At 41.9% G+C, this 26,562-nt stretch overlaps 1 protein-coding gene across 2 annotated transcripts in view; it reads left to right on the top strand.

Annotated features, from left to right (window-relative positions):
- The window catches only part of USP8 (ubiquitin specific peptidase 8), a 71,514-nt gene that overhangs the window by 39,192 nt on the left and 5,760 nt on the right, over positions 1 to 26,562 (top strand). For both annotated transcript variants that reach the window (XM_075532332.1, XM_075532333.1), the window contains 9 exons: positions 1,463 to 1,607; positions 5,455 to 5,617; positions 9,158 to 9,302; positions 9,577 to 9,791; positions 15,432 to 16,013; positions 24,460 to 24,540; positions 24,711 to 24,973; positions 25,563 to 25,775; positions 26,114 to 26,324. In XM_075532332.1, coding sequence (XP_075388447.1) covers positions 1,463 to 1,607; positions 5,455 to 5,617; positions 9,158 to 9,302; positions 9,577 to 9,791; positions 15,432 to 16,013; positions 24,460 to 24,540; positions 24,711 to 24,973; positions 25,563 to 25,775; positions 26,114 to 26,324 — 2,018 coding nt within the window. The remainder of the gene's footprint in view (positions 1 to 1,462; positions 1,608 to 5,454; positions 5,618 to 9,157; positions 9,303 to 9,576; positions 9,792 to 15,431; positions 16,014 to 24,459; positions 24,541 to 24,710; positions 24,974 to 25,562; positions 25,776 to 26,113; positions 26,325 to 26,562) is intronic.

Below are 26,562 nucleotides of genomic sequence, written 5' to 3' on the forward strand. Positions count from 1 at the left end.
ATTTTTCCATGACCTTTTTGAAGCTCCCTTAAATAGCAAGACTTAGCTAATTGCTTTTGCCTTCTTAAAGAAGCTTTAGCTTAAACATAATTGTATACAAACACTATAGGAAACTCAACTGTTTTCATACAGCAGTGTGAAGAGCGAACCGAGCCAGTAACGTGCTTTGTTAGACATTGATGAGTTTTAACCACTGTAGACTTCTGTATCTCATCCTGCTCAGATACTTCTCTGCTCAGTGGTTTGTTCTCAAGTTTTGTAGTCTCTCGTCAAGATTATCGGGTGGCTAAAGATAAAAGGAGAGTTGTTAACAGCTGTGGATATTTTAATTTAGGCATTTTTGTGACTACCGTTCCCATAGTTCACTGCTGAATCAGTTCTTTTTTTTTTTTTAAACAAACACATACCAGTGAGGGTTTCTCTACTCGAGTGAAAGCGCATGGCCCTCGTTTGCCGGACCCTTACATGGAAAGCAAATAACAAGCCTCTAACCTGTTGCGCTAGGAGAGCTTAGACATAGATGGACTGTTTTTCAGAGGACCCCAGACAATATGGAGCCAGTCCAAGAAAGTCTTAGCGTCTCTGCCCTGGTCAGTTCACAGCCATTTGTTGCTCATACCATACAGGCACTGGCCCTGCTCTATAACATCTCCATGGAACAAGTCACAAACTTCAGGGAGAAAGGGCTGTCTTTAATAGGGAAAAAGTACACAGACACAAAGGACAAGATCCGAGAGGGGACTAGACATATCTTCTATAGCCACGGGGGACATCTTAGCCTCTTAAGAGCAGATCATTTGCTCACTCCCACCCAGAAGCTCCAGCGAGCTGCCATCCTCCACCACCACCTTTTAATTGGCCTCACCAGGTGGCCATGATAGATTATATCATGAGTGATCACAGGCCCCAGGTGGTCCTTCTGGTCAGATTGCTCGCCCCCGCCCCCGCCCCAATTGACCTTAGGTGTAGTGCTGCGCTCAGGACCCAGAACCGAGTGCCAGATTGTGTACTGCAAAGGCAGCCACACCTTATACCCTGTAAGACCCCACCAGAGGCTTAAAATAATAATACGTTAGAACCTTTAGATAATTTTTAACCCTTACACAGTTTTCTGGCTAGTAGCTTTTTTCAAAAGTAGAATACGAATATTTTTTAATGTGTACACATTAATTTCCTTTATTTCATTCCAGTAACAGAGTGAATATCTACTGTGGTCGTAATCCCAACATCAAGTTTTGCTGTTTGGGCCTGTATACATGGGGATTTCGACCTGGTTTCTGGGTCAATGTCAGAACATAAAGTCTAATCTGAAAGGTAGTAAGTGGTGTGGCGGGGTAGCAGCTCCATGACCTCGGATACACTTGGATCTTCTAGGGAACGCTAGGCTTGTCCTGTGTGTGGTCGCAGGAGGACACTCAGACTGGGGCTTCTTGTCATGTTTGTGCTCTCTCTTAATTCCAAGGGGCCATCACGGCACAGGAACTGCACACAATGATGATGGATAAAAGCACCAGCCTGATCATAATGGATGCACGGAGGCTGCAGGAGTATCAGGAGTCCCATATTTTAAATTCTCTCAGTGTTCCTGAAGAAGCCATCAGCCCAGGGTGGGTCATTCTGGGTTCCGATGAAAACGGTAAACTGGACAGCAGTGTGGGTTCCTGCTGGCCTGCAGGCTCAATGTGCTAGTCTTGTCTTTTCCTGTTAACCTTCCTGTGCTTTGCTCCGTTACGACACTCCTCCCCCTGATTGAAAGACGTGTTAGGCTGAGGAACGGTCTAGTTTGGCTGATTGATTCTTTTTAAAAAAGCATATAGATACTTTTTAGTGAAGCAATATAGCTAAGTGATTTTTAAAAAAGGGGTACATTCTGAAGTCAGGTTATATTTGGCTCATAACTGTCACTTATCATATGTATTACTTCTAGCTAATGAAATAACCTCTGTCAACACATTTTCCATTTGAAACGTGATGATCATTTCCATCTCAACGACTGATTTTGAGGAGGTTTAATTGAGAAAACGTGTACTGCTCTCACAAACAGGTAGCTTAGTAGCTGGCACTAATTCGGGTTTGCTTTCAATGATATGTGTGGTGTGTTTGCACAGATATGTGTGTGTGTGTGTGTGTACACACACACAGTACAGTAAGACCCATGATCACACAATGGCAAAGCTGACACTTCAGCCCAGGCGGATTTCCCTATTTGAAGGGCTGTTATATACGTTTATCAGAGAATCTCTCTAGGCATCAGTTTACAGGTTTGGAGCAATTAAACTCTGTGGTGGATTCCAGGGCTCATTTAAACAACATTGAATGTGTGCATATACACACATCTATTTGGTAACAAAGCTTGCTAAGGTCTTGGCACATTGCAGATGCCTTATAATGTTCGCTTGAACAATTGAGCGATTTGTATTGTGCTGCTTTACAATGAGATTAGAATGCTTTATCTGATCAAGTATGTCACTGTGATGAGAGTATGTACTCCATACTTGAGGAGATGGAGCAAATCGTTCATTTCATTTTGGGTGGTATAATCTATATTCAGAAAGCTGGTGGTTTAGCTCAGTCTTTCCCAAAATGTGAGATCTGAGCAACTGTAGACATCAAGATAACTTTTAATGAAGATTAAATTACAATTAATTGCATACCGAGAAAAGCTTTCCCCTTAATTTCTGATTGAGTTCTTGTGACTTGGCTAAAGGAATCCCAGTTAGGTGCTAACACACATTTTAATATTTGCTAATCACCACTAGCCCTCCCCTTTTTAAAAACACCAAATCAACAACAAAAAAGTATTGTTGTCATAATTTACATATCATAGTTTAATCGATTTTGGAACATTTTCTTCCCATACTTATTGCTATTAGCTCCCCATTTCCCCCCAGCCTTACCTACCTTGCCCCTAGAGAGTGATTAATCCAGTTACTATCTATAGATTTACCTATGTTTTCATATATAGAAACAATACAAAACAGGAGAAACAACAAAACAACAATAATGACAAAACAACTGAGAAAAACCTCAATCAATCAGAAAACATTAAAACTGAAACAACTTTAAAATGTGTTAAGAGATAAATGATAAATAAGGTACTACATTTTACCCTAACTACATCTACCATAATCAGTATACAGTGCTGTCTGGTAGCAAAACTGTGCACTTTAGAAAGGGATTCACCAGAGGCTTCATCAGTGTGAGTAGCCTGCAGTTGGATTTTGGGCTCCCACTATCCATAGCTTCTGTAAACTGGTAATCTTTTTCCACAGAGAGCAGACTTGTGAGCTTCCTGTAGGCAGCAGTATCTACATTTAACTGGTGCTTATTTTTTCATTGTCTGGTGTTGTATTTCTGCTTTAAATTGAAACACACTTCAGTATTCATATAAATTTGCTCCTATCCTAAGTGTTTAATGCAGTGAATTTTTATAAATGGAATGTGCCACATTTAAATAACATTGAGAAGAAGAAATATAACATGACCACTACTTCAGAAGCCCTGATAGGCCCCCATCAATCTACTCTCACCTATTACTCATAACCCTCCCACCCAAGGGAACCCCAACTTTATTACAGAGTAGATTGCTTTTGTCTGTTTTTGTACTTTATCTGAATGGAGTACAGTGTGTAGTCTTTGATGTCTGGTCTCTCCCCCACACACACACACACACAAACTTGTATTTGTGAGAGACATCCATATTATTTTATGTAGTTTCCAATTGTTTATTCTCGTTTCTGTATAGTATTCCACAGTGTGAATATAGCCCAATTTTCTTACATTATATGATGCTGTTTTTCCCTGTATATTGAAATTATTTCATTAAAAAAATAAACTTATTTAAACAAGAGATATATTTTCAATAAATATTGTAAATAATAGGAAAGTAAACAGTTGCATGCAGCATGCCTCGATGGTACTGTGTGAAAGACTGGAGTTGAGAAACACCATTTGATGTTACTGTTTTCTGGAAAAACTGATCCCGAGAACAGCATTAAACACAGATACCACTGGAGTGAGAAATAACCCTTACAACGATGACATTGTATTTTTTCTCATTCTTTGTTGAGCAAGCATCCTTCTGATCTTTAATTGTGCTTCAGAAGAAAATATTGTGAGGTGATATTTCATGTTTCTTACTCTTTATTTCTTTTTAAAAGTTCGTAGAAAATAACAGTAGCCAGCATTATTGTATGAACAGCAACTTTGTGTGTGTGTGAGAGAGTAGTCTTAAGTCATGTCAATTTTATTTGTGGATATGTTTTTCCATTTTACCTACTTTTACAGGATCGCCAGTTTAATATTGAAATTCCTACCGTAAGTGCTGTGAATTCCCTTAGCTAAGAAATGAATCTGGATTACTCATTTGTTCCATCAACAAAAATGTGTTGAACATTTATCGCTTCTCGGCCTTTTGGCTAAGATCAAGTGTAGAACATTTAGTATGAATTAGTATTGTTCCAAGTACTAGGGCTGAACCATTGCACAGACAAAGAGCCTTACCTGCTTGGAACATACGCTGTAGTGGGGCTCTCGGGAGAGCCGCGAGACAGACAGTAAGAGTGACTGGTGTTGAGGTGCTGTGGAGACTGGAGTGTAGGGTGGCTCTCAGTGTTCATCCAGAGAGAGCTTGTCTTGAGGTGCGAGGTGAGTGCTGCAGAGATCTGGAGGCAGTGCGTTCCAGGCAGGAGCCAAGGCTCTTAGGCTGAAGGAGCCAGGGCTTCGGCTGGAGTGAAGTGAGTGGGTGCCAAGCATTGGGAAATGAGGACATTAAAGAATGAACATGGGGGCAGGGGTGGTGGCATATTTATTAAGGGTTTATAGACTGTTATAATGATTTTAGCCTTTATGTGAGTTAAAAAGAAATGACTATCCTGTCTTAATTAATGTAGCTAATGTGATTCAGTACAGCTGATGCTATGTAAGAGACAGCCTAGCACAGCAGCTCAGAGCATGGAGCGGACTAGGGCTGCCTGAGTGTGAATTCAGGTGGAACCTTGGACAAGTTACTTAACCGTTTTGTGCTTCAGTTTCTCCACCTCTGAAATGGGGGTCACTTAGACCTCTCTTACAGGATGGCTGGAGAAGATTCCATGAGCTCGTTTTAGGTCAGTGCCAAGCATGTAGTAAGTGCTACAGGTATCAAAAACTTCACTGCCATCGAGTCGATTCTGACTCTTAGTGCCCCTAGTTACAGGTATAGGAGAATTCAAATGTGAATTATGATGCTCCATTGTTTACAGTTGACTAAGGTCTTCAAACGATTTCATCCATTTTTCACTGGCGGCCATTTTTACTTCAAGGATCAGAATTGAGTCTTTTTTTATTTTGTAATATTTACTTCTAATATATCCCAGTATTTTACAGTAGTGAAGTGATTTTCTCAGTGTCTTGTATTAGTGCGTGGACTTCTTATTCACCCTCGCCCAAATGTTAAATGTTAATACATTTCAGAAGCACTGCTAGTCGGATTGAAGAACACCTCTCAGATGATTCTAAAGACACGTGGAAGATGAGGGGCAATGTGGATTATGTGGTACTTCATGACTGGTTTAGTTCTTCAAAAGATTTACAGATTGGAACAACTCTACGGAGTCTGAAAGATGCACTTTTCAAGGTTAGCAAGTTTGTTGCTAGGTTCATTGTGATCCTAAGCTTCTCCTTCTTACAAAGGAATGTTGACTAGTTGACCATCTTTAGGACAAGACCCATCATGCTTTGTTATAGTTTGTTTATTCAGATTCCAAAGACTCATTATGAATCACCAAATAATAAAGCAGACTAAAAGTAAGCCCACGGCCATTACAGCTTGTAGCGGTTCTATATTGGGTTTCCGAGGCTTGGTAAAATATTTTTTAATCATTTTATTGGGGGCTTTTACAGTTGATATAACAATCCCTACATCCATTGTGTCAAGCACATTTGTCCATATGTTGCCCTCATCATTTTCAAGACATTTTCTTTTTACTTGAGCCTTTGGTTTCAGCTCCTCATTTTTGCTTCCCTCCCCCGCCCTCATGAATCCTTGTTGAGGCTTTGTAAATCTTTATGTGAGGAGACAGCCTCAGCATTCATCCATGGAGTGGCCAGTGGATTTGAACCACTAACCTTGTGATTAGTTGTCCAGCAGTTCCTCAACAGTAACATCAGGGATATATATATATATATGATAAAGCATATTAGAATTCTCAAAATTAATGTAAAATGTTTATATTTTTTTTAAGAATTACACTTCAAAAGGCCAAGGAAGTTGTTCAAGTCACCAAGAAAATTGCTTAAGTTATTGAATAAAACATACTTTTGTTGAATACACAAACGATGATTTGATATGTATACCTTTACCTAATTCACAATAAATAAAAAGTTTGGGGGAAATAAAAGAAGTCACCAAGATAAAAAGAGAGATATGGTTTCATAAAATTAAAACTTAGGTGCAAAGAAATACCTTAAGACTGAAGACAAGTAGAAAAATATTTGCAATATCTAAGGCAGTATTTTCTAGAACACCTAAAATCTGAAGACCTTTTACAAAAAAGTAAGAAAACTACTTAAAGTGAAATAGTAAGATAAGCTATGGGCAGAATACACAAACAGATAAGATAATGCAAAGGGGCATAACCATAAAAGTCAGCTCTGCTAAAAATCATCAAATGAAAATCAGTAGAATAGTGCTTTCATCGATCACAGAGTATAAGAAATAATAATAATAAATTTTTTAATTAAATTTTTAAAAAGATAAATAATAGTTTAATTTATTAAATACTGGTAATTGTCTGCTGGTAAAAATGAAATCCTGCTGAAAGGAGTGTCAATTGATGCTGCAGCACAGCTTCAAAACCTTAACACAGTGCATGCTTTAAAATAGGGACCTTGGCTTTGACCTACAAAAATGCCCATTTCATAGATGTGAAATGGTTTGGCACAACTAACTACCTATAAATAAAGTGGGTACCAATCTTACTTTAGACCACACTAACCCTCAAATTGAATCAGGATGTAAATGTCTTGATTGAAACAATGGGAGTACCAGAAAACATTGATAGATATTTTCGTTTTCTTGATCCCAAAGTGCTAGGAGAGAAGTTCGATACATTTGATCATGTGAAAAATACCACAAGGGAAGAAAATAGCAACCAGTAAAAACATTTTAATATATGTAACAAAGCCTATTTTCCCAAGTGTTCTGAGCGTTTTCACTCTTTCCCCCCAAGAAAATTACAAGCAACTCAGTAGAAAAATGGATAAATGATTAACTCCGTTAAGTCCCAGAAGACTATAACCTGATATGTAAACTTTCTTACTTCTTTTTTTTTTTTACATTTTATTAGGGACTCATACAACTCTTATCACAATCCATACATATACATACATCAATTGTATAAAGCACATCTGTACATTCTTTGCCCTAATCATTTTCTTTTCTTCTTTTTTTTTTACATTTTATTAGGGACTCATACAACTCATCACAATCCATACATATACATATATCAATTGTATAAAGCACATCCATACATTCCCTGCCCCAATCATTCTCAAAGCATTTGCTCTCCACTTAAGCCCTTTGCATCAGGTCCTCTTTTTTCCCCTACTCCCCGCTCCCCCATCCCTCATGTGCCCTTGGTAATTTAGACATCATTATTTTGTCATATCTTGCCCTATCCGGAGTCTCCCTTCCCCCCCTTCTCTGCCGTCCCTCTCCCAGGGAGGAGGTCACATGTGGGTCCTTGTGAGATGTAAACTTTCTTAACAAATACTAATGATAACAAATTATTTTTATCTGCTATTTTGTTAGAAAAATTTAGGATGAACATTTTCATACACAGTTGATACACAAATTGGCATAACCTTTTTGAAAGACTGGCAGCATCTGCCAAAATTTTAATTGTACGTGCTTTTTAAACCAGCAGTTCTGTTTGTTCCTAGGAATTTGCCTTATACAAATATATATATATGTATGTATATATATATATGTATGTATATATATACTCTAAATCTTTCAAAGTTTGGCAGTATATATTAGAAAATCTGACATTTGTGTTCCTTGATCTAGCAATTCTAATCCTGGGTAATTGTGTGTGTGTGTGTGTGTGTGTGTGTGTGTGTGTGTGTGTGTGTGTGTGTAAAGGCCCTTGGAATTTGTCTTGTTTATCTCACCACTCTTCATAATTTAAATGTGAAGAAAGGGGGACTTGACACCGGACTTATTCAAGTTTGTTGAGTGTGTATACAAAATTGAGTATTACGTGGTCATTACAAATGATAATTCATATTTTTATGAATAAAAGATTTTCAAATAAAAAATAGCATCATAAATTTTGTTTTGTAAAAATGTGATTAAATAAAAATAAAGCTTGTATCTATGTAGAAAGCTGTCTTCAAAAATTAACCCCCGGGGGGCAGGGAGGGAGGAGGAAAATGAGGAGCTGATACCAAGGGCTCAAGTAGAAAGTAAATGTTTTGAGAATGATGATGGCAACAGATGTACAAATGTACTTGACAATGGATGTATGTGTGGATTGTGAGAAGAGTTGTATGAATCCCCCCCAATAAAATGATTTTTAAAAAAACAAAAAACAGAGATTAACCCCCAAATGCTAGTACAATCTCTGGGTGATAAGGTTATGGGAGGCTAATTTTCCATGAAGACCGTAGGTGTTACATCTTTAAAAACCTAATCCACGTATCTAGTTTGTGTTTGTGTGTGTCCGTTTTATTTTTTATTGTGATTTGAATGAAAATGTACACAGCAAATTTGTTTTCTGTTCGACAGTTCACAACTTTTTTTTATGTTTGGTGACATTAATTTCAGTCCCCCCAATATAAGAGTCTTTTCCCCCTTCCTTCCCCTTTCCTGCCCCTGAGTTCTATCTCTGGGCTCGTCCTGCCCTGGTTGCACACCCTGTAGGTTTAGCTGATGTTTGGCTGAAAGTTGAACCATGGTAACTGACTATTGATAACTTGAATTATACGTTTGAGATACAAACTTGATAGGATATCAACTTTTTATATACATTTAACGGAGTTTAAGTCTGAGACTGAAAGGAAGCAGGGCCCTTCCTTAGTGGAGGTACTTTGCTGCTAGACTTGCACAGTCAGGTTTGTGAGGGTGCAAGCTGCTGAGGCTGCCGCCCTGTTGACGGCTCCCCTTGGTTTGCAGTGGGAGAGTAAGACTGTGCTGCGCAGCGAGCCGTTGGTGTTGGAGGGAGGCTACGAGAACTGGCTGCTATGCTACCCTCAGTGCACGACCAACGCGAAGGTCACCCCGCCCGCGCGAGGCACACAGGAGGAGGTGCTTGTCTCACGTACGTATGCGAACTCGCAGCCTATTCTGTCTCCAAGAAACCTACCTGGGTGAAAGGGTGTGCATTTGTCTGGTTAGATCGAACGGTTTGCTTTGAGGCTCTGAAAATACAAGATGTCCACAGCCTAGAAATTCATGTTTTCTTTAAGATGGTATGGTTGTCGTTTTGTTTTGTTTACATTTAACTGTCACAGACAACATGCATGGGATGTGTAGCTAATGATTATGGAGGTGGTTATTCCGAAAACTTGCTGTTGTTCTTTTGGGGATTTTAGTGGATTTTACTTACCCCTCACTGGAAGAACCTAAGCGTGCTGCCCAGACGCCGCCTCCTGCTACACAAGTAGCCGAAACGAAAGAACCCAGAGCTGATCAAGACGAGAGAAAGAGACCACTTAGTGCACTGACTCCAGTAGAACCAGGCGCTGCTTCCAGATCTGGTGTTGCATCCACAGTTCAGCCCGCAACTCTTACACCGAGTGTTCCACAGGTGTGTGCTTGATTTTCTTTCCCCTTTGTTTCTTTTGTTTTATTGCTCTATTAAATCTATGTTATGGAACTGAAATTTTGTACATAACCTTTCCTATCTTAGAACAAAAAGTATCAGTGCAAGCAATCTATGTGTTTTGGGCCTCTGCCCCCCTCTTTTTTTTAAAAAACAATTTTATTGTCCACATATCACATAATTCAGGTTGTTCAGTCATATCAAGAAGAGTTGTGCAATCATTACCACAACCAAGTTTAAAATTATTTTTCATAATCAATTTTAGAACACTTCCTTTTTCCCCCCTTGGTTAAATCACTTTTATAATGAGTCGTGTAATCATCATCAGTTCTAGTGCTCCCTCCCCCGCCTACCCCCTCACCCTCCCTGTCAACCCTTACATCAGTTCTTTGTGCCTCTACCCCTTCTGTGCTACAAACTGGAAAACCCAACAGAAACCATATAAAGTGGTAAGGATAGAATAATAATAATACAACGATAAAAATACAAATAGTAAGAAAGAAAAGACCACTGCGAATATTTAAAAGGCCAGGGAAGAAATTTTTGTCATGGTGCTAGAAAGAAATACTTGCACCTACAAGGATTTCAGATTGGATCAAGAGGGAGGTCAGCTGACAGGGTATCCAGTTCCATCCAGTCTAACGAGGATTACAGTGATCCCTATCTGCTAGGAAAGCTGCTGAGACCCTTGCCTGTGGCTAGAGGGCGTCTGCCAGCGGTTTCATCGGACTGCATACTCTGCACATGGGGTTTGGGCCCCCACTGTCCCCACAGCCCTCTACAAACTGAGTATTTACAATTTAGGCTCTGGTACTTTACCCACTGTCATATTTGACTTTTATTACTGTTGTCTTTGGATCACGCAGGCTGGTGTGCTTCTTCCTTGTGGACTTAGTTGACCCCTCACTTAGATGGCTGCTTGTTTGAATACAAGCCTTTAAGACTTTTGGGGGGCCTTTTTAGTTACAATAATCTTTCATTACAATGAAGTCTTACTGCCACAGCTTATGATAGGATGAATCATTCAAAGGGTCTCACTCGCTGCAGTGGGACTGATGAAAGCGGGCACCACCTCAGGGAACTTGAGCAGCCCTTTAGGCTTCTGTGCTGCAGTTGGACCGATCCCATTTTCCCAAATTTTGACGTTGCCAGGGATTTTATTTTCCTTGGTTCCACAGCCCACACTCATGAAAGCAGCAGCCACGAAATCAAATGACAGCATCGCACTGGGAAAATGTACTTCAAAAGACCAAGTATTGAAAGGCAAAGATGTCACTTGAGTACTAAGGTGATTGCATTTTCAATTCCCTTTGCACATGAGAAATTCGAACAATGAGTAAGGAACATCAAAGAATTATTGTTGTCATTGAATTGTGGTGTTGGAGAAGAACACTGAATATGGACAATGGACTTACCAGCAAAACCAACGAATCTGCCTTTGGGGGACTCCAGCCACAGTGCTCTTTAAAACAAGGGTGCAAGACAGCATTCCACATACTTTGGACATATTTCCAGGAGGAGCCAATCCTTGGAGAAGGACATCGTACTTGGAGTAGTAGAGGAAGCCCCTCAAGATGGATGGACACGGGGGCAGCAAGAGAGGGCTGGAGTGTAACAGCAGTTAGGAGGATGGGGCAAGGCTCGGCAGCGTCACGGTGAGCCAGGACCAACGCAGGGACCCCTAACAACAGCCCATTCCCCCATACATGCAGGAGGTATGTGAGACCAGTGTTTTGGTTTGGAAATAAAACTTTAGTTCTATTTTCTTAAGGAAGTAACCAAGATATTATCATTTGAAATGGTAAAGTTCTTGTTTTGTTTTTAATAAAAACGAAACTCACTGCCATTGAGTCAGTTCTGCCTCATAGAAACCTTATAGAACAGAGTTGAACAGCCCAGGCTGTAAACCATTTTCTATAGGAAACACAAAAGGAAGGGTTAGCAGGAATAAGACGCAGATTCCATCGGATGTTAGGAGGAGAGAGCTAGACAAGATAATCCGCAGCGTAAGACAGACAGACTATCCTCACCATCACTCTCATAGTCATTCGAGCAGAGAGCAGGGGAAGTTCTAGCCGAGGGCCGGGGATGGTCTTCATGGAGTAGACTGTGCTCAAGCTGTCCCGCAGCATCGAGGGTGGGGACTGGAAGAGGGTTTGGTTGCCGGCACAGGGCGCGCTGAAGGAACAGCGTGTGCTTTGGCATGCTGACATGTAGGTGACTGCCGGAGAGAGTAACGTGTCAATAGATGAGATTAGAAAGATGGGAAAGAGTCACAAAGAGAGACTTGTATCAAATTAATTTTTCATTCTGTACATAAAGGAGAACCATTGAAGAATTTTAAAAGAGATCCAATCAGAGTTGTGAGTATGGGGTTTTAGAAAAATGGATGAGCCACCAAAGTGTGGGTGGGACCAGCGTTTCTGTTACTTCCTGGTCCACCTTTTAATGTTCACTTCATTCCCTCAGTGGCTCGTCACTTGCAAACAAAATGTAGAAAAGAAGAGAAAATAGATAAGTGGAGGAAGGATAATTTTTTTCCCCACTGACTTTTCTGCTTTGATTTTCTTTACATTTATTTTTAATTAGGAGTGAATGCATGGCTCAGTCACATCAAGCAGAATTGTAGAATTGCTACCATGATCAATTTCCAATCTGCTTTATTGTTTATATAAAATGTTTTGTAAAGATTCCATGTAGCTTGTTACTGATAGATGTATTCATAATCATAAGTTGTCTTGTTTCAACAACGCGCCCCCAGAAGTGGTCTGGTCACCTCTAACAGCAGCGGTACAGCGAGTGCACCTTGAAAGCCAGGTTATCAACACTTAGCTTGTGTCTCAAAACCCAGCTTAGTTTATGGATTATTTAACCTGAAAGATACTAGTTAGTATCTCTTCTGAAAGTTATTATATACCATTTTATTCATTCCTTCAGTAAGATAGTGGTTGACCTTATGTCAGGCATAGTCTCTGCCTTCCTGGACCTTATTTTCCTGGAGGAAAAAGAAAATTTTACACACATCATTATTTACACAAAATTCAAGTAAGAACAGCCAGGGAAAGTAACAGGAATTTCAAGAGCGCGTGTTAGGGGACTGGGCTAGTTTCAGTCCAAGATTTCAGGGCATTATTCTGAGGGAGAAATGCCGCAGCCAAGACCTGTTGTTGGTGGGCGTTGTCTAGGTGAAGCTTGTGTAGAGATCTGGGTCGAGGAGGAGGATGGCATCCTTGAGGAAGCCTTCAAAAGGCAGTATGAGTGCTGTATAGAACAGTGAAGAGTTGGCAGGAGCGAGGCTACGCAAGGTCTCATAGGCCATGTGCAAAAACAATTCTTTGTAATAAAGTTAATACAGAACTAGTCCCAACGGAGTAGAGATTAAATGCTCCAAGGTTATAGCTTGCCCCAAGTGCAGTGGCACTCCATCATCCCCGCCATCAGCCACTATACCTCCTGTGGTGTGTGCCCGCTTGTCCAGCGTGCTGCAGTGCCTCATGGAGCTCGCAAGGTGTTAGGAAGCTGGCTCATGTGGTTGTAGGGGCTAGTAAGTTCCACATCCAAAGTGTAGTTGTCTGGCTAGAGCAGGGGTGGGAACGTCCAAAATCATCTGTCGCACGCCTCACCAAAGAAGCAGTTCCAGCCATCGCATCAGGGGCGAGTTCATTAAATGTTTGGCCAAATATAGCAGGCTAATTTTTAAGTTGATAATTTTGTGTGACCTGCAAGTGATGTTAAAAATATCCAAGTGACCCTTTACAGAAAAAAAAAAGCCTCCTCACTGTTGGTCTAGAGCAGACGTCCTCAAACCATGGTCCGCGGGCCACATGCGGCCGCTGAGGACATTTATCCGGCCCGCCGGGGGTTTTTGCTCCATTTGTTTTTTTTACTTCAGAGTAAGATAAGTGCAGTGTGCTTAGGCATTTGTTCATGGTTGTTTTTTAACTACAGTCCAGCCCTCCAGCGGGTCTGAGGGACAGTGAGCTGGCCCTTGTTTAAACAGCTTGAGGACCCTGCTCTAGAGATCCTTCTCATCCACAAGGCGAGGTGATAATCCTCAACTCGAGTTCCAAGAGCCAGAGGCCATGCAGGGGCAGCGGTCGTGCCGGGGCAGAGGTCATGCCGGGGCAGAGGTCATGCAGAGGCAGAGGTCATGCAGAGGCAGAGGTCATGCAGAGGCAGCGGTCATGCAGGGGCAGAGGTCATGCAGAGGCAGAGGTCATGCAGAGGCAGCGGTCATGCAGGGGCAGAGGTCATGCAGAGGCAAAGGTCATGCAGAGGCAGAGGTCATGCAGAGGCAGCGGTCGTGCCGGGGCAGAGGTCATGCAGGGGCAGAGGTCATGCAGAGGCAGAGGTCATGCAGAGGCAGAGGTCATGCAGAGGCAGAGGTCATGCAGAGGCAGAGGTCATGCAGAGGCAGCGGTCATGCAGGGGCAGAGGTCATGCAGAGGCAAAGGTCATGCAGAGGCAGAGGTCATGCAGGGGCAGAGGCAAGCCCGGAGCAGGATCCTGAGCAAGCAGCAGATGTTGCTTGCTTCTGTGGCTGTTAAGCTGGGAAGGGAATATCACCAAGATGGCTTTGATGGACGTGTGGATTTTGCCTTCCCCCAAGGAAATGGGGGGGGGGTGGCTTGGTTTAGACCCTCTAGTAAGGTGGACACTCAGAGTAGATCCTACCATAATCCCGTCATTAGCATAATGTATAGCCCGCTGTAAAATGAGATTGTAACCACTGCTATAGAGGTTTACAATACACACACAAGGGAAGATTGTGACTAGAAGGGCCATATTAAGTAATGATTTTAGATGCAATCTTAGTGCAGTAGATAACGATTGAAAGTTGGATTTTAAGCAGAGGAGAGACTTACTTGGATTTGCATTGTACATGATTAACTGCACTGTGGAGGAGTCCTGGTGGTGCAGTGGTCAGGAGTTGGACTTCAAAACCACCAGCAGCTCCACAGCAGGACTGTGCTTTCTACTTCTGCAAACAGTTACAGTCTTGGGAATCCGCAGGGGTCGCTATGAGTCAGCATTTGACTCACTGGCATCTAGTAGGGTTTAACTACAATGTGGAGAAGTAGACTGATGATCTAGGCAACCAGATGGGAACTGAGAGGATATTGCCATGGACTTGGCTGGTGGTGGCTGGTACCAACAAAAATCAGAGGAAAATAATCAGAATGTCTAAAGCTGGGTAAGCATATCATAGAGGACTTTGAGGTAACTCGTTTCAGTGCCTATGAGCTAAGGAATATTGAAGGGGACCTTACTTGTGGAGGGAAGTCATGAATAGTTCTCACATGAACATGTTGAGTAGGCAGTGAATATATGAAAATAGAACCTCAGTCTAGGTATACCCAGGTCTACGTTTTATGTTTTACAATGGCATATTAACTCTAATCTACAGATATATCAGGGTAAATTAAGTGTAGAGTGAAGAAGTGTGGATGGCATTTAAATACCTTCCACGTAGGATCTACCCTGAGAGACAGTGATTGACAAGTAGACATTTTGGCAGATGTTGTCTCCCAAAAAATGATGGTGGTTTTATCACAGTTTCAAGGACTGAAGTTATATTCCTGAATTTTGACAAAATCCTATTTTGCTGTGTTTTTGTTACTGTAGATTGATCGTACTAAAAAACCAACAGTAAAATTACCAGATGATCCTACTGTAAAGTCTGAAGGTACAGACCAGGAGCAGCAGCCTTCTCAGGATGGAAAAGTCGTTCCTGATCGTTCCACTAAGCCCACATTCACTCCAGCAACTGCCCTGTTGACAGATGAAGAAAAGGCTCGCATTCATGCAGAAACGGCGCTTCTGATGGAGAAAAACAAGCAGGAGAAAGAGCTCCGAGAAAGGCAGCAGGAAGAACAAAAAGAGAAACTGAGGAGGGAAGAGCAAGAACAAAAAGCAAAAATGCAACAAGCTGAAGAAAAGGAAATCGTAGAAAAGGAGCAAAAACGAAAAGAGGAGACAGAAACGAGAGAGAGTGAACAGACCAAGAAAGAAGAGCGAGAACCCTCAGGAAAGCGCAGCAAAGAAATAACCGGAGTGAAGAGACCAAGTAAAAGTGAGCACGAGACGGCCGATGCCAAGAAGTCCGTGGAAGACAGAGGGAAGGGGTGCCCAGCCCCAGAAGCACAGAGACGGTCAACAGGAGGCGTGCCCCAGGCGCCTGTGCCCGAAGAGTCCAGTCCGGGCAAGGTAAGTGCAAGCATATCGCACGTAGCCAACAAAGTGAAATGAAATGTACGTAAAAAGCTAGCTCTAGTGCGGTTCCATAGCCAGAACAGGCATTTTGGATGGCTGTCTGGAGCGTGATCGGTTTGTCCTGATCCCTGCACACTTGCTCACCTACACTCCTTTGAGGCCAGTGACGTACACTTAAAAAATGATGGGGACCGGAGTTGCTTTTTGTGTCTATGGCAGACAACATATTCTCATAATGGAGATAAACAGCTACGTTCTCATTTTGATGTGTGTGTTAGTCTGGGTACTTTAGAGAAACAAATCCACAGAAACTCATGTGTAAGAGAGAGTTTTACATAAAGGTTAAGTGCGCATCAAGAAAACATCCCAACCCAGTGCTGCCCAAGCCCACAAGTCCAACATTAACCCATTAACCTATGTGTCCAACACCAATCCACAAAGTCCTCCTCCATCTCACAAAACAAACGCAATGATGTTGCCTGCAGGAGCAAATCTGAATCCGTGAACGTGTAAGCATCTCAGTGCTGGCAGGGTCTCCACATGACTGCTCCAGCACCCAGGGCTGCATTGGGATAGGTCCATGTGGCTTCTCCTCAGGAATGTTTTGCAGGAAGTGAGCCTTGCCACCACTGGCTAAGGCATTTGCACCCTGGTCCAACCATCAGAAAACAAGAGACCGTAGAACTAAAAAGGTGAGGCTCACTGAGCCATTTATCCCTCTGCCCTTCAATTAGCCCCACATGTGTTTATCGACCAGGTTGGCACAATAAACTTTAAGTATATCTGTGTGTGATACACTCATCAGAAGACCCAAAGTGAAACAGTTTCTCTCACATTGTGGAAGGGTTAATGCCAGATAATTTTACGATAGAATTTGTGTCTGTTCAGAACATGGCCCAAATCTTTTTTTTTTTAATTTTAACAATTTATTAGGGGCTCATACAATTCTTATCACAGTTCATACATATACATACATCAATTGTATAAAGCACATCTGTACAGTCTTTGCCCTAATCATTTTTTTCTCCTCTTTTCTTTTTTTACATTTTATTAGGGACTCATACAACTCTTATCACCATCCATACATATACATACATCAATTGTATACGGCACATCCATACATTCCTTGCCCCAATCATTCTGAAGGCATTTGCTCTCCACTTAAGCCCCTTGCATCAGGTCCTCTTTTTTTTTTTCCCCTCCCTCCCCTTTCCCCCTTCCCTCATGTGCCCTTGGTAATTTATACCTCGTTATTTTGTCATATCTTGCCCTATCCGGAGTCTCCCTTCCCCCCTTCTCTGCTGTCCCACTCCCAGGGAAGAGGTCACATGTGGATCCTTGTAATCAGTTCCCCCTTTCCAACCCACTCACCCTCCACTCCCCCAGCATCGTCCCTCACACCCTTGGTCCTGAAGGTATCATCCACCCTGGATTTCCTGTACCTCCAGCCCTCATATGTACCAGTGTACAGCCTCTGTCCTATCCAGCCCTGCAAGGTAGAATTCGGATCATGGTAGTTGGGGGGAGGAAGCATCCAGGATCTGGGGGAAAGCTGTGTTCTTCATCGGTACTACCTCGCACCCTAATTAACCCATCTCCTCTCCTAATCGCCTCTATGAGGGGATCTCCATTGGCCAACAGTTGGGCCTTGGGTCTCCACTCTGCAACATGGCCCAAATCTATGACAGCTAAACAACCCAATACTTTCTTTGAATCTAATGATTTTTTTGGGGGGTGATATTTCTATGTCATTGTGGTTATTTTTCTAATCCCTGTAATGTTAGTAAACCATTCTCATTTAGTCAGTTATAATCTAAAGTATTTGGTATTACTCACTACTTTCCAGTCATTTCTGACTCATAGCAACCCTAAACAAGAACTGCCCCTGTCTTGATACATTCGATGAATGGACTGTTATCAGAGTTGTCAGAGCCCCCAATTGAATGATTTATTAAAAGGGAAGAAATGTCCCTGTGGGTTTCTGAGACTAAATCTTTGTGAAAGTAGAAAGCCTCATCTTTCTCCTGCAGAGCTCCTGGTAGTTTCAAACTGCTGACTTCCCGTTTAGTAACTTAATCCACTGTGCTACCAGGGCTTCAGATTTTGATTGAAAACCAAACTTGTTGCCCATAGTTTTGGGAGTTATCTTTGCGTTGTTCTAATGTATTATTCTTTTCAGGTTTTTTTTGTTTAATTTTGTGGTTGACAGTATATTTTTCTTTTGAGCTCTAAAGTGTTTCTAATAGGAGAAACCATTGTAGTCCTTTTTACAGATGTGTACATGGAAATGCAGCTATTGGTAGTAGAAGGGTGACTTCTGATGGGAGGTAAAATGTGAGCCCTACAGCATGCCCAGCTCTCTCTCTTTCTCATGCAGCAGTTAGCCATATTACAAATACCAGCAATTCACTGATGTTGCGTTGACCCAGGGGACACTTACCTGGTGATCTTAAAAACCGAAGGACTCAAAATTGGGGGCATGAAACCCATGCCCTAAAACCTCGCAACTTCCTTCCTGGGAGTCGGAGAGCTGTGAACACTTGTTTGAAGAGACAACTTCACAGGAGAGGGATTGAGGAACCAGACTTCATCCTGGTGCGCCAAGACGGGAATGCAACATACCGGCATGAAGCAGGGAACCCATAGAGAGGTCTGCAAGGGCGGCCCCAATCTCAACTACGTGGACACCCCCCCTCCCCTCCCAGAAGAATGCACTACAGAGGACAGCACTGAAGCTAAACCTCAGGGAGAGGGGTGCATCTGATCAGAGCACAGGAACAACGGGAGGGAAAGGAAGAGGAGCACATCCTGGCCCACCAAGCCCCGAAGATGACATTCCTGCTCAGAGCAGCCAGTGCACAGAGAGGACCCTAGGGCCGGCCCCACCATGGAACAAGAGGGCCCTCATTGACCCAGATCACTAAGAAGGACAACACTGGAAGCACAGTGCAGGAATTGTGCCGATCCGACCACACCCACCCTGGGGCGAAACTCTAAGGGCGTGTAGCAGAACAGCAAGGGGAGCAAAGCAGTGAAGTCCCTGGGGAGTACCAAAAATAGACTTGGGGGCCAGGGCGTGGCACGCCATCAGACTCAACAGGAAAACACTCCTAAAGGTGAACAAAAAGAGTGGAATTATTTTTAGGCTTTTCTTTTAATGTTTTATTTTGCTCTGCCTTGTTTTTGTGCGTATTACTTTCTCTGCATGTTGTCTAGATAAGATAGGTGGGATAAACAATCTGGAGCAGAAAACAATGGACCCATGGTTCTGGGAGGACATGGGACAGGGGGAGGTGGGGGAAAGGAAGTGGGTGTTAACAAACCCAGGGGAAAGGGAACAAGTGATGTAAAATTGATGCCCAGGAGGTCGTAGGATGGCTGGTAGGGCTTGATCAAGGGCAGTGTAACTGAGTGGAATCACTGAAACCCAAATGAAGGCCGAACATGATAGTGGAACAAGAGGTAAGTGAAAGGAAATAAAGGAAAGAACTAGGAGGCAAAGGATGGGCATGTACAGATGTTAACATATTTATATATAACTATAGGGAAATCTGTGAACATATATGTTAAGTATCAAGGTTGCAGAACATCATTGGCCCTCTACTCAAGTACTCCCTCAATGCAAGAACAGTTTGTTCTAATGACCTGGCATTTTGTGATGCTCACCTTCCCGACACGATCGCTGAAGACAAAATGGGTGCATAGCAAATGTGAAGAAAGCTGATGGTGCCCGGCTATCAAAAGATACAGCATCTGGGGTCTTAAAAGCTTGAAGATAAATAAGCGGCCATCTAGCTGAGAAGCAACAAAGCCCACATGGAAGAAGCACACCAGCCTGTGTGATCATGAGTTTTTCATAGGATCACATATTAGGCATCAGAGAACAAAAAAATGATATCACTGTTGTGTATGAGGGAGAGTATGGAGTAGATAAAAGCCAATCTAGGTAACTGGATATCCCCTTACAGAAGGGTCATGACTCACGGGGAGAAGACGAACCAGGCAGGGTGCAGTATAGCAAAGATGAAACATATAACTTTTCTCTAGTTCTTTAATGTTTCCTTCCCCCCTCCCACTATTATGATCTCCCATTTCTACCTTACACATCCGGCTAGACCAGAGGATATACATTGGTACAGATAAGAGCTGGAAACACAGGGAATCCATTGATAGATAAACACCTCAGGACTAATGAGAGTAGCAATACCAGGAGGGGAAGGGGAAGGTGGGGGAGGAATGAGGAACCCATCACAATGATCTGCATATAACCTCCTCCCTGGTGGGTGGGCAGCAGAAAAGTGAGTAAAGAGAGACATCGGACAGTGCAAGACATGAAAAAATAATTTATAAATTGTCGGGCGAGGGGCAGGGGAAAATGAGCTGATTCCAAGGGCTCAAGTAGAAAGAAAATGTTTTGAGAATGATGATGGCAACAAATGTACAAATGTGCTTGATACAATGGGTGGATGCATTGATTGTGATAAGAGTTATATGAGTCCCCAATAAAAAAATTTTTTTAAAAAAACAACAAAAAACGAAAGCTGATGGTGCCTGGCTATCAAAAGGCATAGCTTCTGAGGTCTTAAAAGGCTTAAAGATAAACAAGCAGCTATCTAGCTGAGAAACAACAAAGTTCACATGGAAGAAGTGCACCAACCTGTGTGATCATGACGTATTGATGGGACAGAAGGGTCAAAAGGAAGAGACGAGCCAGTCAGGGTTCAGTATAGCACCAATGAAACATACAACTTTCCTCTAGTTCTTTAATGGCTCTCCCCCACCCCCCATCATGATTCCAATTCTACCTTACAAATCTGGCTAGACCACAGCATGTACATGGGTACAGATGAGAACTGGAACCACACGGAATCCAGGACAGATAAACCCTTCAGAACCAATAATGAGATACCGGGAAGGTTGGAGGAGAAAGTAGGAACCAATTGCAGTGATCTATATATGTCATCTCCTTGGGGAATGGACAACAGAAAAGTGGGTGAAAGGAGACCGGGCAGTGTAAGACATGAAAAAATAATAACAATTTATAAATTATGAAAGGGTTTGTGAGGGAGGGAGAGAAAAACTGAACTGATACCAAGGGCTCAAGTAGAAAGAAAATGTTTTGAGAATGATGCTGGCAAGAAATGTACAAATGTGCTTGACACAATGGATGGATGTGTGGATTGTGAGAAGAGCTGCATGAGCCCCCAATAAAATGAAAAAAAAAAAAGATAAACACTATTCATTGAATATATTCTACATATATGCCAAGCACTTACCCTAAATTTTCATATTTATTCCTAATGGTAGACCTGCAATGTACAGTGCATCTGGAGCTTTGAGGTTAAGTCATTTGCCCAAGATTGCACTGATAGATTCCAAACCTTCCTGTCCAGCATGCTTTGCTGAGGCTGCCGGAAGAGCTAAGAGCGTTCACATTCCCAGGCTTCTGTGGTGTAGGTGTCAAATAACCCTATAGATCTAAGTAGCCCCAAGATTATCATTATAATTCGTGATGTCTACTGTGAAAGAGCATTAAGATTGCATTTTTTGCAGGCTTCATTATTTTTCCATTATCTTTTTTGAAGCCCCTAATAAATCATATCAATATTTTCCAAAAACATAAAATGGGTTTGTACTTTTGAATATTGCTCTATAAAATCCCATAGTCTCTTCATTTCCTTTAATACTTGAATGTTTTTAGCATGACCCCTTTCAAGGTCATCGAAATCATGGCTGTCATTAAACGGCTAGTGTTCAAATGAGGCCCCAGTCTGGGGACACTCCCCGCACACATGGCCATGTGGTGGGAGTCAGGGAATCCACTTTTGGTTTCCTCCTTTTTACTCCCTCTGATTTATCTATTTCTCCATTCTTTAGAATGTTAGGGAGTTTCAGGTGGGTGTTTTTGTTTGTTTTTTACCATTTTATTGGGAGCTCGTACAGTTCTTTTCACAATCCACACATCAGTTGAATCAGGCATGTTGTACGCATGTTGTCTTCATTCTTTTCTAGACAGTTACTTTTTATTGAGCCCTTGGCATCAGCTCTTTTTTCCCCTTCTCGCTTCATCCCCCACCCTCATCACCTCTGATTGTACACTGTTACTATTTTTCAGGTGAGTTTTCGTGTTCATTTGATGGTGACATGGAATGAGACATGCAGAGATGTGATTTTCTCGTGTATTCTTAGTCAAATGAGATGGGGTTTTATTGTTGTTGATGTTAGCTAGTGATATATTTTTATTAGGAAAAATTACAATCTTCTGAAATTTTAACAATTTTCCAGTTGGTTAAAATTAAAGGACAATGAGAAGGTGGAATTCTAAAGCCAGGAACTTTTAGCGAGAATACAGAGGATTCTGAAAGAAATAAAGTAAGTACTCCATAGTTGGAGGAAGACATGGGTCAGTAACTGCACGGTCATCTTAACCATATTGCCGTTCCCCGTCTTGAGCTAGGGCTCGGGAGGAGATGGCTGCCATCTTTGTTGGCCATTGTTGTTTGTTTTTGTGTGATCAATCCATTGGCCTGCTAGCGGAATAGAGGTTTGTCTTCCCACTTAAAGCTCAACAATGTATTCTGTTTCTTTGAGAAAATAGGAAATTTCACAGGGTTTTTAAAGACTTCTTACTTAAGACGCTCGTTGAGGCATCCTTTATGAACCGTAACATTGACCCATTTGTACTGCCCAGTCCATTGATGTCTGATCATCTACAGAACCTCGAAACTGTGATCACAACCAGCTTTAGAACATTCTTCACACAAGGAAGATACGTATTCTCCACTGCCACTCCAGGGCTTGCCTTTTCTGGCCATTTTCTATCAGTGGAATGATACAATTTTATTTTGCATAATGATTTTGAGAATAAAGATTACTACATAGCATTCCATTGAGTGGTTAATAACACATTTTATTTTTCCATTTATCAGTTGAGGAATATCTGATTGCACTACTTTGGGTCTATTAGGAATAGTGCTGCTACGAATATTCCTTAAAACTGTCCGGTGTTTTCCAAAGTGCCTCCCACAAGACGGTCCCACTAGCAGCGTAGGACACTTCCTGTTGCTGAGCATTTTCATGAATAGTTATTTTCTGTTTATTTTGTATTACTTTTAAATTTTCACCCATTCTACTGTGTATTAAGTGACATCTCATTGTGGTGTTTTTATTGTTGTTGAGAATAGATACAGCCAATTCAGTAGCTTCTACATGTACATTGAATTAGGCCACCACTCACCCTCTTTTTCTGAATTGTTCCTCCTCCACTGAAATAAACTCAGTATCCTTTTAATTTTTCAGGTTCTTATTCACATGACCCCACATAGGTAGTTCTTAAAAGAGCATGCTGCTTGACCCATAAATTTTTTACTAGCTAAGCTATTTAAGACGACTTCAGCAAATATTGTTTACTTAAGGTTTAAAGATTATATCAGGGCAATAATTTCAAGGGCTTACCCACCCTCGTGAGTTTAGAAAGTCTGGAGTTCATGAACCTTTGGAACTCTATTCTGCATTTTCTCTTTTTGATCAGGATTCTTCTATAGAACCCTTGATCGAAATGTTCCTTAATGCATGGCCAAGGAAGCAGTTGCTCATGGTCATCGTGCTTGAATTTGCTTTTCCTTAATGACAGCGAGTATTTTTATATGTTTATAAACCATATGTAAGTCTTTTGCTTGCTTTTTAACTGGGCTATTGTGTTGATGAATTCTATGGGTGTTCTATAAATTTTCAGATTCCACTAAATTTTCAGAAATATTATTAGAAAATACTTAGTCCCAGACTATGGCTCATTTTGTTTGCTAATGGTGCCTTTTGAAGTACAGGTGGTTTCATGCCATCCAGTTGTCAATGTTGTCTTCTGTGGCTAATGCTGTTGGTAGTGTAAGGGACTCTGTCTAACGTGAAGTCATGAAGACACACACCTGTGTTTTCATCTAGAAGTTTTCATTTGGACTCTTAGCACTAGGTGTGTGGTCCATTTTTAATTCATCTTTAAGTGTAGTATGAGGTCAGGGTCTAACATCCAGTTTTGCATATGAATACCCGTTTGTCTTTCTTGTGACAGAATTATTGTAGCCGTCTACTTGGTACATATCTGTATTTAGCAGAATATGTATAGTTTAGACCTGAGGACTATAAAGATAATCATTGGCTGGCCTATTATGTGGGTTTTCAGTTTTTAATCAGTGGAGATGAGAGTAATTAATTATAGTGAGGTTGGTGTCTCACTATTATTGCCTGCATTTACTTACAGCCCTGTGTGCTAAGAATAAATAAAGAAGATTTTTTTAAGAAGGCAAATCAACTGTTAAACAGAATATAAAAAGTCTATTCAGAGCAGTCAAGACCAAGTTATTGACTTATTGATACCAGTAGCTTAAAATAGGATATGGCCACATTAATTGAAAATCAGGAGGTTTTGTTTTTTTTAAACTAGGCTCAGCGAGAACCTTTGACAAGAGCTCGAAGTGAAGAAATGGGGCGGATTGTGCCAGGCTTGCCTTCAGGCTGGGCCAAGGTATGTGAGCATTTGGCTTTAAAAGCAAAAATAAATGCTTTTGGATTATAGAAATGATCATTGCCATTTTATTCAAATTATCTTAATCCACAAATTTAGCAGTAGAGTAATAGAGTGATTTCCTTGTTTACATAATGGTTATTTTTGTTTGTTTTTCTTTTTCATCTAAGTTTCTTGACCCAATTACTGGAACCTTTCGTTACTATCATTCACCCACCAACACTGTTCATATGTACCCACCGGAAATGGCTCCCTCCTCGGCGCCTGCTTCCACCCCTCCAACTCACAAAGCCAAGCCGCAGGCCCCTGCGGAGCGGGAGCGGGAGCCTTCCAAGCTGAAGCGCTCCTACTCCTCCCCGGATATAACCCAGGCGGTCCAAGAGGAAGAGCGGAGGAAACTAGCAGTAACGCCAACAGTTAATCGGGAAAACAAGTAAGTTCCTCTCACTCCAAGAGCGAACCATCTGTTAGTTTTTAAAACTACTCTGTATCAGCTTATTACTATCAGGGCCTTCAAAAGTTCAGCCATTGCTGAATAAAGAAATGAAGAAAATATCTTTGGGGTTCTTTTCCTAAGTGCTAACTTAAATAGCTTGTTTCCTAAAGCAGCCGGTTCTAGAGTGTAGCCTCGCTCTCCTGTGGCAGCCGCACCCCAGTGACGCGTGGTTTGACTCCTCCTTTTACAGGCTCGTGGGACCCAGACTTTCAGTAGTGCTGAACCTGCACAGATTCGGCAAATGACTCTGAAATACCCCTCCCTCTTCAAGGGAAGTCTAAAACTGCCCCTCAGGGCATCTCCAAGACGCACATTAGAGGTGGAGGGGTTTGCCCTCCAGGAAGGCCCAAGGAGAAAGCCAGTGTGACGATACATGGCCTTACCTTTATTGCGTTACCTCAATAGGTATAACTGTTGAGAGGAGCATTGGGGTTCAAGGGCTAGAGTTGGCTGTTTTTTGTGCTGTGAACCCTAATTTCAGATGCTTCACGTTTTAAGACATCTCGTACCTTTTTCCCTCCCTCAGGCCAGTATGCTACCCTAAAGCCGAAATCTCCAGGCTTTCTGCTTCTCAGATCCGGAATCTCAATCCTGTTTTTGGAGGATCTGGACCAGCCCTCACTGGGCTTCGTAATTTAGGAAATACATGTTACATGAACTCAATATTGCAGTGCCTATGTAATGCTCCACATTTGGCCGATTACTTCAATCGAAACCTTTATCAGGATGATATCAACAGGTAAAGAAATGCCGTAGCCTTTACAACATGATGGTAAGAGGATGGTGTCAACCACACTCGCCAATCACCCAGATCCAGTGAAGTCAAATTAGCACGAGACAATAGCTTTGCTCTTACAAGAGATGTCAAGAAAATCCTTGGCTGATGGGGAAAGGACAGAGGAGGACAGCGCCAGGCTGTGGGCGGGGTGGGGGGGTAATAGCAAAGTAAGATCCCACTTAAGCTTTTGCAGTAGAGTTGAGTATGCATTTTAATACAGGGTGACAGCATGTGGGCAATTGGTTATCAAGGACTCAATTATCTTTCCTGGTTTGGTGATTTAAATTTTATTTGCAAAGGTCGAATTTGTTGGGGCATAAAGGTGAAGTGGCCGAAGAGTTTGGCATCATCATGAAAGCCCTGTGGACGGGACAGTATAGGTATGTCAGTCCGAAAGACTTTAAGATCACCATTGGGAAGATCAATGACCAGTTTGCAGGATTCAGCCAGCAAGACTCACAAGAGCTGCTTCTGTTCCTAATGGATGGTCTCCATGAAGATCTCAATAAAGTAAGAAATGGGCCTTTTTCTGTGAGTTGCTCATCAGACTTCCTTGCTGTCTTTTCTTAGCACTTAGGTACCAGTGTACTCAACTCTAGTGGCTGCTGATAGAGAACTGGAAGCAATTCTACCTCATAGGTATAGGTGTGTGTCTATCTCTGCCTCTGAGACAGATTGCACCTGTCTGCTTGTAACCCTAATTCCCCGCTGTACACAGATACACATGCAGGTTTCACAGCTGAATTTT

Source organism: Tenrec ecaudatus, chromosome 14, assembly GCF_050624435.1.
Source record: "Tenrec ecaudatus isolate mTenEca1 chromosome 14, mTenEca1.hap1, whole genome shotgun sequence".
In the NCBI taxonomy this organism is placed as follows: domain Eukaryota; kingdom Metazoa; phylum Chordata; class Mammalia; order Afrosoricida; family Tenrecidae; genus Tenrec; species Tenrec ecaudatus.